The sequence below is a fragment of the Gastrolobium bilobum genome, unplaced genomic scaffold (assembly GCF_033153095.1).
Source record: "Gastrolobium bilobum isolate Gb01-03AN ecotype WA unplaced genomic scaffold, APGP_CSIRO_Gbil_v1 utg14855, whole genome shotgun sequence".
NCBI classification, from domain to species: Eukaryota; Viridiplantae; Streptophyta; class Magnoliopsida; order Fabales; family Fabaceae; genus Gastrolobium; species Gastrolobium bilobum.
The window spans coordinates 60,250-73,526 of NW_026899518.1; the positions used below are offsets into that span (position 1 = coordinate 60,250).

At 34.2% G+C, this 13,277-nt stretch overlaps 2 protein-coding genes across 4 annotated transcripts; one reads left to right on the forward strand and one right to left on the reverse strand.

Moving 5' to 3' along the window:
- Window positions 1-2,089: 2,089 nt before the first annotated feature.
- On the forward strand, window positions 2,090-6,495 carry LOC133290913 (enoyl-CoA hydratase 2, peroxisomal). Its single transcript, XM_061489063.1, has 11 exons — window positions 2,090-2,194; window positions 2,359-2,381; window positions 2,495-2,600; window positions 2,887-2,957; window positions 3,181-3,253; window positions 3,879-3,918; window positions 4,097-4,169; window positions 4,236-4,386; window positions 5,541-5,611; window positions 5,948-6,121; window positions 6,270-6,495. The coding sequence occupies exons 1-11, from the start codon at window positions 2,138-2,140 to the stop codon at window positions 6,355-6,357; spliced, it is 927 nt and encodes a 308-aa protein (XP_061345047.1). The 5' UTR covers window positions 2,090-2,137; the 3' UTR covers window positions 6,358-6,495.
- Window positions 6,496-7,001: 506 nt separating this feature from the next.
- Window positions 7,002-12,977, reverse strand: LOC133290907 (uncharacterized). 3 transcript variants are annotated; one of them, XM_061489057.1, is made up of 12 exons: window positions 12,823-12,977; window positions 12,448-12,667; window positions 12,155-12,355; window positions 12,003-12,073; window positions 11,458-11,620; window positions 10,153-10,746; window positions 9,596-9,976; window positions 9,417-9,492; window positions 9,280-9,343; window positions 7,811-7,946; window positions 7,477-7,590; window positions 7,002-7,389 (listed from the first exon to the last, which is right to left on the reverse strand). In XM_061489057.1, the coding sequence occupies exons 1-12, from the start codon at window positions 12,930-12,932 to the stop codon at window positions 7,324-7,326; spliced, it is 2,196 nt and encodes a 731-aa protein (XP_061345041.1). In that variant the 5' UTR covers window positions 12,933-12,977; the 3' UTR covers window positions 7,002-7,323. The 3 variants fall into 3 exon arrangements, with proteins under 3 accessions (XP_061345041.1, XP_061345039.1, XP_061345040.1); XM_061489055.1 differs by having other exon boundaries at window positions 12,155-12,350; window positions 12,443-12,667; window positions 12,823-12,968; XM_061489056.1 differs by lacking the exon at window positions 12,823-12,977 and having other exon boundaries at window positions 12,155-12,350; window positions 12,448-12,555.
- Between the last annotated feature and the right edge of the window lie 300 nt (window positions 12,978-13,277).

The window sequence follows — 13,277 nt, forward strand, 5'->3', positions numbered from 1 at the left end:
TTTCTAGCCTAAAACTCCCTCTTCAGGACAAAGTTTACATTTATACACATTTTAATTAGAAAATTAAACTAAGTACTAGAAAAGTAAAAACAAAATTGAAATAGTAGGGCAAGTAAGAGAAAGCGTAGGAAAGAGAAACAAAGTGCCAGAAAATGAAGATGAGAGAATCTGCCAGTATATTAATTATCAAAATTACCAAAGATAAGAATAATATTTGTAATAAATGATGTGTTATGACAAAAAAAATAAAATAAAAAATGATGTGCGATTAGCACTATAAATATTTTTCAGAATTACACTGAATAAAATCTGATTGCTCTGTCTATAGAACTTGAAGCTGACTCAGCAGTGAGTCAGAAAAATAATTAGCTACATGCAGGTCGGGGTGTAAATGGGCCAGGCTGGTCTGGCCTGGCTTACAGCTCGGTCTACGTTGAGCCTGACCTACATTGAAAAGTACAGTAGACTTAGGCTTATAAGAAAGCTTTTTTAACAAGTAGGTCATAGGTCAATTTTGTCAAGCTTGGCCTAAAACGAGCTTATTTAATTTTTTAAAATAATATAATATATTTATTTTAGGTGACAATCAGTACCAATTTTAAATTATTTTGTGCAACGACGCTTCTCTCTTCTCTGAGCTTCGTCTTTGTAGAACTTTGCTCAATATATTTTTATAGTTATTTTTTTTACTATTGTAAAATTTTTAATTCTTACTAGTGAAACTTATATCTCGTGTAAAAAAATGCAGCAATTTATGAACATGTTAATGACTTGTAATGTCAAGCGAATATTTTTAAAATTATTAAAAATATTTTTAAATTTTTTTAAAAATATATCACTAAGGAGGCCTACAAGGTCTGTAGGCCATATAAAGCTATCTAATTTTTATAAATAGGCCAAGCTTGGCCTACAAATAAAATCTTTAGTAGGTCAATAGGTCATATAGGCTGAATATTTTTTTACGTAGGTTTAGGTCATGAAGACCAAAGCTCGGTCCAACCTGACCCATTTACACCCCTACATGCAGATATATTACATGAAACTGCATACAGAATACAGTATAGAGTATGCGAAGCATTTATATATGCTAATAGCAAGAGAATAATAATTGATATAATTGTTACAACTAAAAGGTAAAAATATTTTGCACAAAATTAATGTGACTTTATTACTAGCAATGAATATATTCTTATGCTGAAGAGTTGACTATCGCTTGTTTGAAAATAGCTTTAATCGAACTAAGCCAATAAACCTCAAGTGACAATATCTATTTATTTTTATATTTGGAGTATGCCTAGCCTAAATACTTTGTCCTTTACAACTTTCTTGTAAAACTTTATTATTTTTTAGTAGAAGTTTTTCTTGTTAAACTTTGTGTCTCAAGACTTTGGAGGAGCCTTATCTCGTTGTCCAAGGGCACAACGCGAACAGTGGAAGGGACAATAAACAGAATAAGAATTGTCTCTCATGTAATGTAACTTTGCATTTAATATTGTCTTCATCGTACCCAAATATTATATATAATTAGGGATTTGCATTTGTCATTTAACATGACACAACAAACTTTCTTATACACCTAACATTTTGTGGAACCCACGGCACGCAAAACGAATCTCTATAACATTACACAATCATTTTTCCTACAATATAACTTATAAAACCCATATAATTATGGAGTGTGTTTTTCTCGTGTTACATAAAAAAATAATTTTTTTTACACATATTATAAAAAAATGTGCCATTCTTTTTTTGTTTTTTATTTTATTAAAGGAAAAAGTGTTTGTCATTTTAAATGACATAAAATCATGTCATTTTAAATGACATAAAATCATGTCATTTTAAGAAAGAGACAGATACAAAATAATTTTTTTATTTAAATTTTAAATTAAAAAAACATCCATTTTTTTCAATAATTTTCATTTCTTGTATCTATTTTTTTTCTATAATGATATAACTTATGTCATTTAAGATAAAAAACATTAAACCCTTTATTAAAATAGGTGGATCCCACGTTTACACGAGATTAAGATTTTACTACACTAAAACATTTATTTTTTCCCTATAACTATTGACTCTGAGCTTTACCTTTGTGTCTTAATTTGCGTTATCTTTGGCAAACTCGACCATTCCAGGCTTCATGGCGGCAACACCAGAGTTCGATCCTGCGCTTGCGCTTCTTCACAAGTTCCCCGATGTCTGTCTCTGTCTCTCTCTCTCTCTCTTTTTCTTTGTTTTTGTGCCTTTGTTAATATTCCATATGCAGAATCCTTTTTCATTTGCTTTTTAGTGGGTTTTCCTTTTCTTCCCAATCGAATTCTAAAATTTTGTTATCGTTTTGAATCGCGGAATGGACTGCAGACCACATACTCTTATACCGAAAGGTAACGCCTTCTGTAAAAATTGTAATTGAAATGCGCAAAGTTTTACGACTTTGATTTAATGCAATAAGAAAATGATGTATAAGTAAACATGCTTTTAAATACATGTTGAACAGAGATGCTGCACTTTATGCCTTAAGCATAGGGGCATGTGCATCGGATGCTGCGGATGCCGATGAGCTTAAATATGTTTACCATGAAAATGGTCAGAAGTTTATCAAGGTACTGTTTATTTCTAAATTATTCTTGCTACATGTTTAATTTAACATTTCTCTTCACCTACAATATATGCAAAGATAATTGCTACGAAATTCATTTTTGTATGTTTACCATAAAATTGATCATAAGTTTATTAAGATATTGTTATTTGAAAAATATTCTTGGTAAATGTTCTGTGTAACACAATTTGTTTCAACCATAAATTATGCCTAGATATTGTTAATAATTCATTTCTGTTTAGAATAATTGCAAAACAGTTCTGACTCATCCTTCATTTTCTGCTTTGTAGGTGTTGCCTACGTTTGCTTCTCTACTTCCACTTTTATCTATGCCAAATGGTTTTAATCTCCCGGGCTTGCAGTTAGTGCTCCTCACTACTTTCTATATATCTGTGCTTATACTTCACGTATTGTTCATCTTAAGTGCACTCGAAGCCATCTAGTTTTCTATATGATCTCTATAGCATTTATTTTATTGGTGAATGGAAAATTCCTTCAGTTTTTTCCTCCATCTTCTGTTGTAATGATCTTGCTTTTTTTAACCCTCTGATACTTAACCAAAAGTATAACTTTATGTATGCCAGATATGATCCACGCCTTCTGCTGCATGGGCAGCAATACATAGAGTTGTACAAACCTTTTCCTTCCAGCTGTCATGTAAGGTTTCTAATGAAAATTTGGCGTGCTGGACAATTAGGTCGAATTGTTAAACTAATGATTTCTTGTTCCAATTTTAGTTCAATATACCAACCTGTCAGATGAAATTTGCAGGAAAATCAAAGGGTAGATATGAATGAATATTTTTACTCAAAGTAATTCGTAGAGTAGAGGGTGCCGTCTTCCAGAAATGAGACATCCTTTATGAAATTCAAGCATCTGACATCATCTTTTTCATGCCTATGTGGAACAGCCATGTTTTCTTCATGACATTTTCATTCCAATGAGACTTACAGTGAGAACATTTGTAAAAGACCACATGTACTTGAGAAAAAATGGGCTGTTTGATTCTGGTTTTAATTGAATTGAGGATAGAATGATATGATGCGATTTAGTGACAAAGATTGGGTTTTATATTGAATCTAATATGTATCTAACTTGCTTCTGGTTCATTTGAACATGAACCCCCTGATATCTCCCAATCCCCCACATGACCAATACAAATATGATAGTCTGAAATAGTTTGTTTTAATTTTTATCTGCATGCTAAGGTTAATTTCTAATTATTATTATTTTCTCACTTCCTCTTCATAGATAGGCTCATGATATATTATTGTTGTTACAGATTCACAATAAAGTCAGTCTTGCAGGATTACATGATAAAGGTTGAATTGCCAACACAGTTTCTACTTAATGTTCTGTTATGCATGTGTTTGCTGTACAGTTTCACTTTCACATTATCTTTGGAAAATATATATCTAATGTATGCATATTTTAATTTTGTGTTCCTTTACTCCTATATTCTGCTTCTTAAAGATGGGGATGTGTTTACTTTAATTTCAGGTAAAGCAGCAATTTTAGAGTTTGAAACAAAGAGTTATGACAAAGAATCTGGTGATCTATTATGCATGAACAGGTGAAACGAAAACATTTCTTTTAATGCCTTTGTTACCATCACACTCAACTAGCAAGTTGCTTGCAGGACGACCGTGTATCTACGTGGTGCTGGTGGCTTCTCAAAGTCATCTCATCCATTTTCTTACTCAAACTATCCTTTGAACCGGATTTCAGCTGTGAAAATTCCTGAAAGTAAACCTTTTTCAGTGTTTGAGGATCATACCCAACCATCTCAGGCATGTTATAACTATTCAATACTGTTTGAAATAAATTGGCTTGCTCATTCACATCACAACTTTTTTTTTTGCTTTTCCCCCTTTTCCTGCATGTTCTCTGTTATTCTCTTTGTAAAATATTTGGAAAGCAATTTAGGATCTCTATCTTAATTTCTGAGCCAGCATATAATAACATCTTAAACATAGATTACATGATATCAGATATGTGATCCCCCGTCCCCGAACTTTTACATGTTATATTTATTCAGCCTCATTTATCTTAGCCATGTATCTTAACTTAGATATTTGGTTGTCCACTGTCTTGGACTACAATAGTAATTTGTGAAATCTATTTCCCCTAAAAACTTCTCTGTAAGTACTATGGCAAGTAATTAGAAATTTTTTGTTTCCTTATGGTCTTGCAATATGCTTAAGTGCAGTTAATTTTGGGAAATGTAAGTCTCTTATTGCGGGAGAAATTTTTTCTTCTCCTGCACAGATCAATAAATGTGCCATCCCCTCCTTTTTTTTTTTTAAAAAACGGTGGGCCCCACATGTTTTGTTTCTACGGCATGAGATAAAACATCTTCTGTAACAGAAGATTCATAAGTCCCGTTAATTTTTTATACAACTTCATAAGAAACATGCGTTAAACTCTAATGATTACCCTTAAGCAATGCAGGGATCCAATTGGTTAAGTTTGTGGGAAAATGTGATATATATTAAATAGTCCATCTTTTACCAAAATGATTTTGGCCTTTTTGGGAAAGAAATCCCTTTGTCCACGATAGTCATAATGTCAAAAAAAAGGTTTAATTCATGCAGTTTTTTCTTGTAAGATTTTATTTCCTTGGTTATGGTAGTTTGCCTACTTAGTTAATCCCTTTTAATGGTGGTGTTGGTGCTTTATATCACTACTATATCATTGAACGCCTTTCTATTAATGAATATATACAAGAATCACGCTTATTACATGGGTTTTAGGGTCTTTTACCTTTTCTTAAATACCTTCCATTAAGTTATTATGTCTGTCAATACAATTTTTAAGCTTTTCCCCCTTTATTTTGTTCTTCATATATTAAGTGATTTTTGTAATTTATTTCGTCTTTTGAAACTTTTGATATGCTTCTTTATGAATTTCTACACACATTCTGAATGTCCCTTCCTTTTGGCAGGCATTGCTCTATAGGCTATCAGGTGACTACAATCCTCTGCATTCAGATCCCATGGTTGCAAAGATTGCTGGGTTAGTACTCTCATGCTGTCTTCTGAAAGCTGATTATTAATTACTTGAAACTCCATTTAGACTGTAATTGTCCCGTTTCCCCCATTTTAAGTCGAAGTGTGTTTGTTGAATTGGGTAAATGAGACTTTTTCCTTTTTTTCAGCCATGGAGCTTTTTGTTTGCAGGAAGTAAAAAGGATTGGTAATATGAATTAAATGCATAGAAATGGGGGTTACTTAGCATTTTAAGAGATAATGCCATCAGTTTGTGATTACTGTTTTTGTGGTTATTTTCTATCATATGGATATTATTCAATTGTTCAGCTAATCTAATTTTGTTTTTATCTGATTGCCAAAGATTTTCACAGCCAATATTGCACGGGCTGTGCACGTTTGGATTTGCCGTTAGGGCAATCATCAAATGCATATGCAGAGGAGATCCAGACATAATAAAGAGCATAGCAGGCCGTTTTCTTCTACATGTCTACCCTGGTGAAACTCTAGTGACTGAGATGTGGCTTGAAGGCTCGAGGTAGATTCACTGTTTGCCATTTTATAAGAAAATTATCTTCAACTATCCACTTCCAACATATTCTTGTTATCTGAAGCATTATTTAATTGATTGGTTGGGGTCCTATTCAAATGCTTGGGGAATTGAGGTGGTTATCGAAATTGTGCAGGGTTATATATAGGACTAAGGTGAAGGAGCGAAAACAGGCAGTCCTTACTGGCCACGTTGATCTGCGTGGTTTGACTTCGTCACTGTGAAGGAGCTCAATTGCATCTAGCGCTCGATAATATTTGCGAAGGGTTTGCTATTAAGTATTAAGTTAATTATGTATTCAATATGGCTTAAATGCACTGGCTGTAATCAAATGTTTGATAAATATTTAAAGTTTAAAAAATGGGTATCTAAATAGAATATTAAGTAATTCGAAATAGACTTCTTTATAGGTTAACTCGTAATAGAATATTAAGTAACTACGCTCCGCAGGTGAAAAAATGTTTATAAATAAGTTTTCATTTTAAATATTCATTTTTTAAAAATAAATAAATAAATTGTCTCAATGATTTTAGCATGCCATTGGCAGCTAGTCTATAACTTAAAACAATATCATGTTGCAATAAAAATATGTAAGCTTTTTGTTTTTCTCTCAACAATAATATGCAAGATTGATAGAGTAAATAAATAGCAAGGCGAAAATAAAACAAAATATTGAACCAGCAACTCAGCGGTGACCTAATTTTACATGCCACCATGCCTTCTTTGGTAACTTGGAGGGATATAAAATTTGGTGTTTTTTCTGGTATTTTTCTTTTCCATAGGTATCAAGGCATTATTCAGGTATGTATTTTTTGGAGCATGGTATTCACCAAACATTTCAGTAACTGGTAACTATTTTTAATAAAATTTTGAGCATTCATTATTAAATCAGCATTCAATAAAAATCTTGGCAACTTACTAAGTACAATACCAAGGGTATGACATATATTTGGGTACCAATATTTAGGAAACATACATTCATGATTAATTATTTAATGAATTTTAAAATATTAATTCTGAAACTAATGTCTAATAAATGATTGAGAATTCATTTGGGTATGGTAGCATCTTAACTTCAAATCTAACTCGCCGCTGGCCACTTCTCTGAGCATCAAATGTTCCAAGATACTTTCGTGTCAGAAGTGAAGAACAGAGAAGCAAAATGGTTCCCGGGTATTGTCTGAATGAAATTATTCAATCCAATGCACTTCTAACATTTTGGCCATAAAACCATAACGGTCAGCGGCTTCATCGATCTGAGGACAAATATATAATATTGAACTTGAGACATAATATAACAAAAAGGCGAACGGGGAAAAACAAACTGAATCCGAAATTGTTACCATTTTTTGTGTTGGACGACCCGCTCCATGTCCAGCCTTGCAGTCAATGCGACCAATTATAGGGTTCGTCTGGGGACTTTTCTCCAAACTCGTAGAGAGGACATACTGCATTGTCTGATAACAATTGGAAATGTGTTAAAAGAGAAAGGAAAGAAAAAAATTTGGGGGCCGAGGACTTGGTCAAGCGAGAGTGACAAGAGTGACAGCCATCCCCAATATGCGACAGCGATTTGCTAATTTATCTAGTTTATAACCACTTATTCTGTAGCTTGCAACATATTTCAATAAACAGTTGTCTTCAATCTATACTTGCATTCAGGAGAAGCAAACTAACCGCCAATAGCTTCAATGAGTGCAGTGGCACAACACGGTCATCATGATCAGCTGTCAACAACATGGTTGATGGGTACTGAATTGACTGGTCGGGATGCTGTTCCCACGGTCGACGGACATTATGTAATGGTGAGTACCTAGAACAGTGAATAATAGAAACATCATACTTTAGACAGATAAACACAAAAAGAAGCATATCAAAAAATTCGAAAATTACTGGAGTTCATAAAGCAATCTGGCTTACAAAACATAGTTGAAGAACAATAGGATGAGAGCACAAATATTATTTACTTTTTTCCTGAACCTTAAAATATGCGAATAAAATGAGAATGGGAATCCTCAACTTCAAACCAGGAAGGAACTCTATTACGATGCTGCTAGAGTATGCGCCACTTAAAATTACACCAACCTAGCAATTCTCCTACTGAATTATTACAGAACTGTTGCGGAAGTATAGCTTTATGCACTATACCCATGAAGATAATTTCAGCATCAGGACTAAAGCATAATAAGCTGTACATTCAGCATACCAAGTATCTAACCAGGGCTACTCATTCACACGTCCAGTCTTAATTACTCAACGAGAGTCTAAATGTTTAGCCATATAGGACCCAATCCCCTATTTTTAAGGTTTGTCATCATCATTTTGATAATTATAGACTTCCTTATTCTTTCCCGTCATATTGATAAATGATAATCTATCAAATGACAAAGGCGTGAGGAAGATATGTCATCCTATATAAAAGTAATCTTTTGTCCAATGGTACCATCTCTTAACTAAAGATCATAACTTGCTTCTTGGACCAGGAGGAGATACATGTGATGTGTAGCTCATGAACTCTAGGGAAAGAAAACAAAAATCAAATGGATAAGAAATCAAGGGCAAAGGGTGGTGATAGTACGATAGTCCAACAAAAAGATTGTCTTGCAGATTTTTAAGAGGTGAGAGGTGTTTGGGCTGGGTAGTATACATGTATTTACCTATGTCTCTGTCCAATATGGACCTATATATTATGAGAAATCTATCCATGTCCATCAATTAAGTATTTATAAAATACAGCCTTCCGACCCATCAACCCATTTAAATTTGTCCAAATATGATCCTTTCATCACCACACTTCCACCACCATCACTATCACTGCACCAACAACACCATCACTTACTAGTAATTTTAAACAATTTGCCAGTAATATAAATAAAACAAAATAATGTCATTAAATATAGGAAAAAATGTTTGTCCTTTTAAATGATACAACTTGTGTTATTTCACTCTCACAAAGAGGTGGGACCCACACCTTTATATTTTTTTGTCCACTCTCTCTCCTCCTTTATTTATCTCTTTCTCTCACTTAAAATGACACAAATTTACATCCTTTAAAATGATACACATTTTTCCCTTAAATATATTACTTTTTCATAAACTATAGAAATTTGTCCTTAATATTTCAAGATAGGATAAATCTCACTCACTTGATTAGCCAATGAAACTCTTCCTCCTTGTCTGAACAACCATAATCTGATGTCCAAGCATGACCTGAATAACAATTCTAAATCAATATGTGACAGCCATATAAACAAACTACTGGGCATAACAGATCTAAACAAACCTATGGTAAATTTGTGGAACTGTAGCATGTCCATAACACCAACATGAGCCAGTGCGCAGCCAAAAAGATCAGGTCTCTGTAAAAGAAAGGGGGGAGGCAGGAAAATCTAGCATAAACAGAAAGCTGCTGAATAGGAAAGTGTAGACCAAAAGTGTGAAAACAAAGCAAATGAGTCAGACCTGATTTATACAAGCGCCAACAAGAAGTCCACCATTGCTTCCACCTTCAATGCATAACTTTCTGGGTTGGGTATAACCAGTAGATACAAGGTATTCAGCTGCAGAAATGAAGTCATCAAAGCAATTCTGCTTTTTTGCAAGGGAGCCTGCTTTATGCCATTCCTCCCCATATTCTCCACCACCACGAATATTCGCTATGCAGAACACAACACCTAAATGTCTTGTGAGTACAATGCGACTGACACTGAAAGATGGGGTAAGACTTATGTTAAAACCACCATATCCATATAACAAACAAGGGTGTGAACCATCCAAAGTAATATCCCTTCTGGAAACAATGAACATTGGGATCTTGGTACCATCTTTACTAGGCACAAAAACCTGAAATGTGGAAATTACATCAAAGAATAGAAAAACCATGCAAAGCAACAAGGATACAGATTCCAAGACACAGCATGCCAGTACTCGAACAGAATAATGGAATTCGACACAGCCTACTTAATAATGTGAACCTAAAAATAAGATAACTTTGCAGCATCAAAGGATAATTTATTTACCTGATTAACATGAAACCCAGAGCGGTCAAACCCAGGGACAACAATTTCACGAAATATCTTCATATTAGGAATCTCTGTTCCCAGGTTGCACTGGTATATGGTCCCAGGAGTTAAAAAACTTGTAAAGCTAATGAAAACCACATTATCTTCACGCCGTGCCGAAATTCCATCAACTGTACCAATGTCAATTGGTAATTGATGCAGCAAGGAACCTGTTTCTAAGTCTCTTACTTGTAGAAGATACTTCACATCACTCAAGTAGCTCACTATCAGTTGGTTACCATTTACAGCACATGCTGACTCAAGTACATCTTTTTCAGACTCATGGAGAACATCAGCCCAAGCAGTTGGTTCTTTCAGATCTACTCGGACTAGTTTATATTTTGGAGCATCTTTATTAGTTAAAAATGTAAACACAGTATCATCATTTGCAATGGCTTCATACTTCGCATCAAATTCATCAATGAGTTTGACAAATGGGAGGAGGGCATTTTTATTCCGAAAACTTTCCAGTCCATCCGAAAGTTCAGACAAGTCACAGTAGTAAAATTTGTTAACTGGATCACACCCTTCTTCAATATAGAGAAGAACATACTGCACAATCAACAAAATCAGGGAGTCAGATTCATGGGAAATTTAAAATCATATGCATAAAATTCTCTGTTGCTTTGTTACCCTACTGCACTTAACAAAGAAAAATCAAATTACTTACTACTCTGCTTTGGCTAACAAAGTCATGAATTTAACCATATTTCCTACAACTTTCAAAGTAGTAGATATGTTAAAATTACATAAAAATGTGTTGCTCGCCTTTTTCTGATATAAATAAGAATTTTGCATAGTAATAGGGTTTTCTCTTTCCCGTAACCTCGCAAGCCGGAGTTTCATAGGGAGTGGTTTTTATTAGAGTAAATCTCCAGGATTTTATGGCAAGATGCTTCAAGGAAGACAGATTTCTATTGAGCAAAAACATTTTATCCCAGTAATATTTTTTATGATGCTCAGCCACTTAACCATACTATAATAGTAAAATGAAAATTATGCAAAGCAATACAGTACAGATCCAGGTTTTCCAAGCAAAACTAGTCAAGCAAGCATTTCAATGCTAAATCAGGAAGATCTAAATAGATTACTTCTAAAAAAATATGTAAGGCAGGGCATAAAACAGTAAAGCATCACTGACATTGACATTAGTAGTGTCTCCAAAAGCAGAGACATTAGTTGCACATTTTCTTATTTTATGTGCACATAAAAAAAACACAGATAATGTCACATAATTCTAAAGCATTGACGAAAATGAAGTACCTTCCCATCATCAGTAACACTTCCTCCAAACAAATATTTAGGGTTTTCATGATCTCTCCAGCATAAAATATCTTCTGATTGATCTGCACCCAAAAAATGATAATAGAGCTCATGATGAAGGTTAGCATTCGTTTCAGTCCCAGCATCTACTACTTCTCCATCTCTACAGTGTAAAAGCAGAGTAATTAATTCAAATTTTAAATCAAGAGAACATGAAATTAATCCTACCATCAACACTATGAATAAGCTATTTACAAGATCTCCATAGAAATAACACCAATTCAAATCATCTTGGCCAGGACAATCAAACTCAAGACCATGCACTCCACACTTATACTTTGATGAACTTTGAGTCAAATGGAAATTGCAAATTAGAATAATGACCTCCCAATTTATCTTTCTTTATGACCAATAGTCAATAGACTTGTCTGAATTCTCTCGCATTTTAACAAATACATGTGACAACTTGAAATTTGTAAACCTCTGGAAGTCAGAAACCAAATCCTGTACTTCCTGGAAAGAATGTGAGCATCGGAGTCACTTACTTGGGTGCTGGATATCGGCTATAAAAGAAACCTTTGCTATCATGTGTCCAACTAATGGAGGAAAACTTGACCTGAAACACAATATCTACAACCATCAATAGTTCTTTTATATGCCCGTTTTTATTTTAGTAAAGGCGCTCTATGATACTCACCCATGATAAAGTATCAGGCTCAACATTCTTGTCCTCAATACGCAGTACCTTTATAGTTACCCAATCACTGCCGCTTGAACTAAGCGCATAAGCCAAGTACTTGGCATCTTCGCTCACCGACGCCGTGCTCAGTGAGACAGTGCCATCTTCACTGAAGGCATTGGGGTCAAGCAAAACCTCTGGTTCTCCCTCCAAACTGTCCTGAAAAGATACGCCATATAATTGAATAAGAGAAACTCAAAACCAAGCAAAGCATTTAACAAATCGTGTGAACGCATAATTGGACACCAAACCTGCACATAGAGGATGTCTTGTGGCTGAAGCCCAGTGTTGTGGAAGTAAAAGTACTTACTAGCTCGCCTATAAGGAGCACCAAAACGAGGATGGTCAAATAGCTTGGTAATCGTTTCACTAAGCTTTGTTCTAGTCTCGCATTGTTGAATTACGGAATCCGTCAATTGAATCTGTTTCTCTACAAACTCTTTCACTTCTTCCGCATCAGGATCTTCGAGCCTTAAAAATTATTATGTAAAAAAGACATTGCTAAGAGATTTGCCTCTACGATTTCCTAATCCGAGCTTAATCATAAAAAATTTCAGCAAGTTTGAATGATCAAGAAAAATCTATCCGAATTAAGCAACGAATACAATTGAATTGAATCTCATTACCATCGATAAGGGTCAGCAATCTTAACGCCATGGTAGTCATCAACGACTGATTCGTCTCTGCGAGCAGGGGGATATCGCAGAGGTTCGTCTAGGGCACAGAGCGAACCCATTCTATTCCGAGAAGAAGAAGAAGAAGAAGAAGCTGAAGATGGAGGTGAGAATAACACAAATATGAGATTGGAGTAAACCTTCGGTGCTTAAGTAATACTTAACACTGATTGTATTTTAAAGTACATATAATTGTATTTTTATTGGTGAGAGAAACAGAGTTATATAATAAAAATTATGGCGGAAGAAAGTTAGAAATTTTTTAATTTAAATATTAAATGAAAAATAATAATTTAACTGAAATAATTATCGTTTCAAAGAATAAATATATTTGGGAAATCAACTTGTCATGTTGCAGGAAAATTACTATTCATACCTGCAGATAGAAAATCATGGTGGGACCCACT

Bases quoted from the DNA above. Each gene is read 5' to 3' on its own strand.
- LOC133290913 (XM_061489063.1), top strand. From the start codon at position 2,138: ATGGCGGCAACACCAGAGTTCGATCCTGCGCTTGCGCTTCTTCACAAG. The intron at 2,195-2,358 runs GTCTGTCTCTGT...AATGGACTGCAG, and splicing joins TTCTTCACAAGTTCCCCGAT to ACCACATACTCTTATACCGA. The intron at 2,382-2,494 runs GTAACGCCTTCT...CATGTTGAACAG, and splicing joins ACATACTCTTATACCGAAAG to AGATGCTGCACTTTATGCCT.
- LOC133290907 (XM_061489057.1), bottom strand. From the start codon at position 12,932: ATGGGTTCGCTCTGTGCCCTAGACGAACCTCTGCGATATCCCCCTGCT. The intron at 11,621-12,002 runs GTAAGTGACTCC...TTTACACTGTAG, and splicing joins AGCCGATATCCAGCACCCAA to AGATGGAGAAGTAGTAGATG. The intron at 9,493-9,595 runs GTCTGACTCATT...TTTCTTTTACAG, and splicing joins TTGGCGCTTGTATAAATCAG to AGACCTGATCTTTTTGGCTG.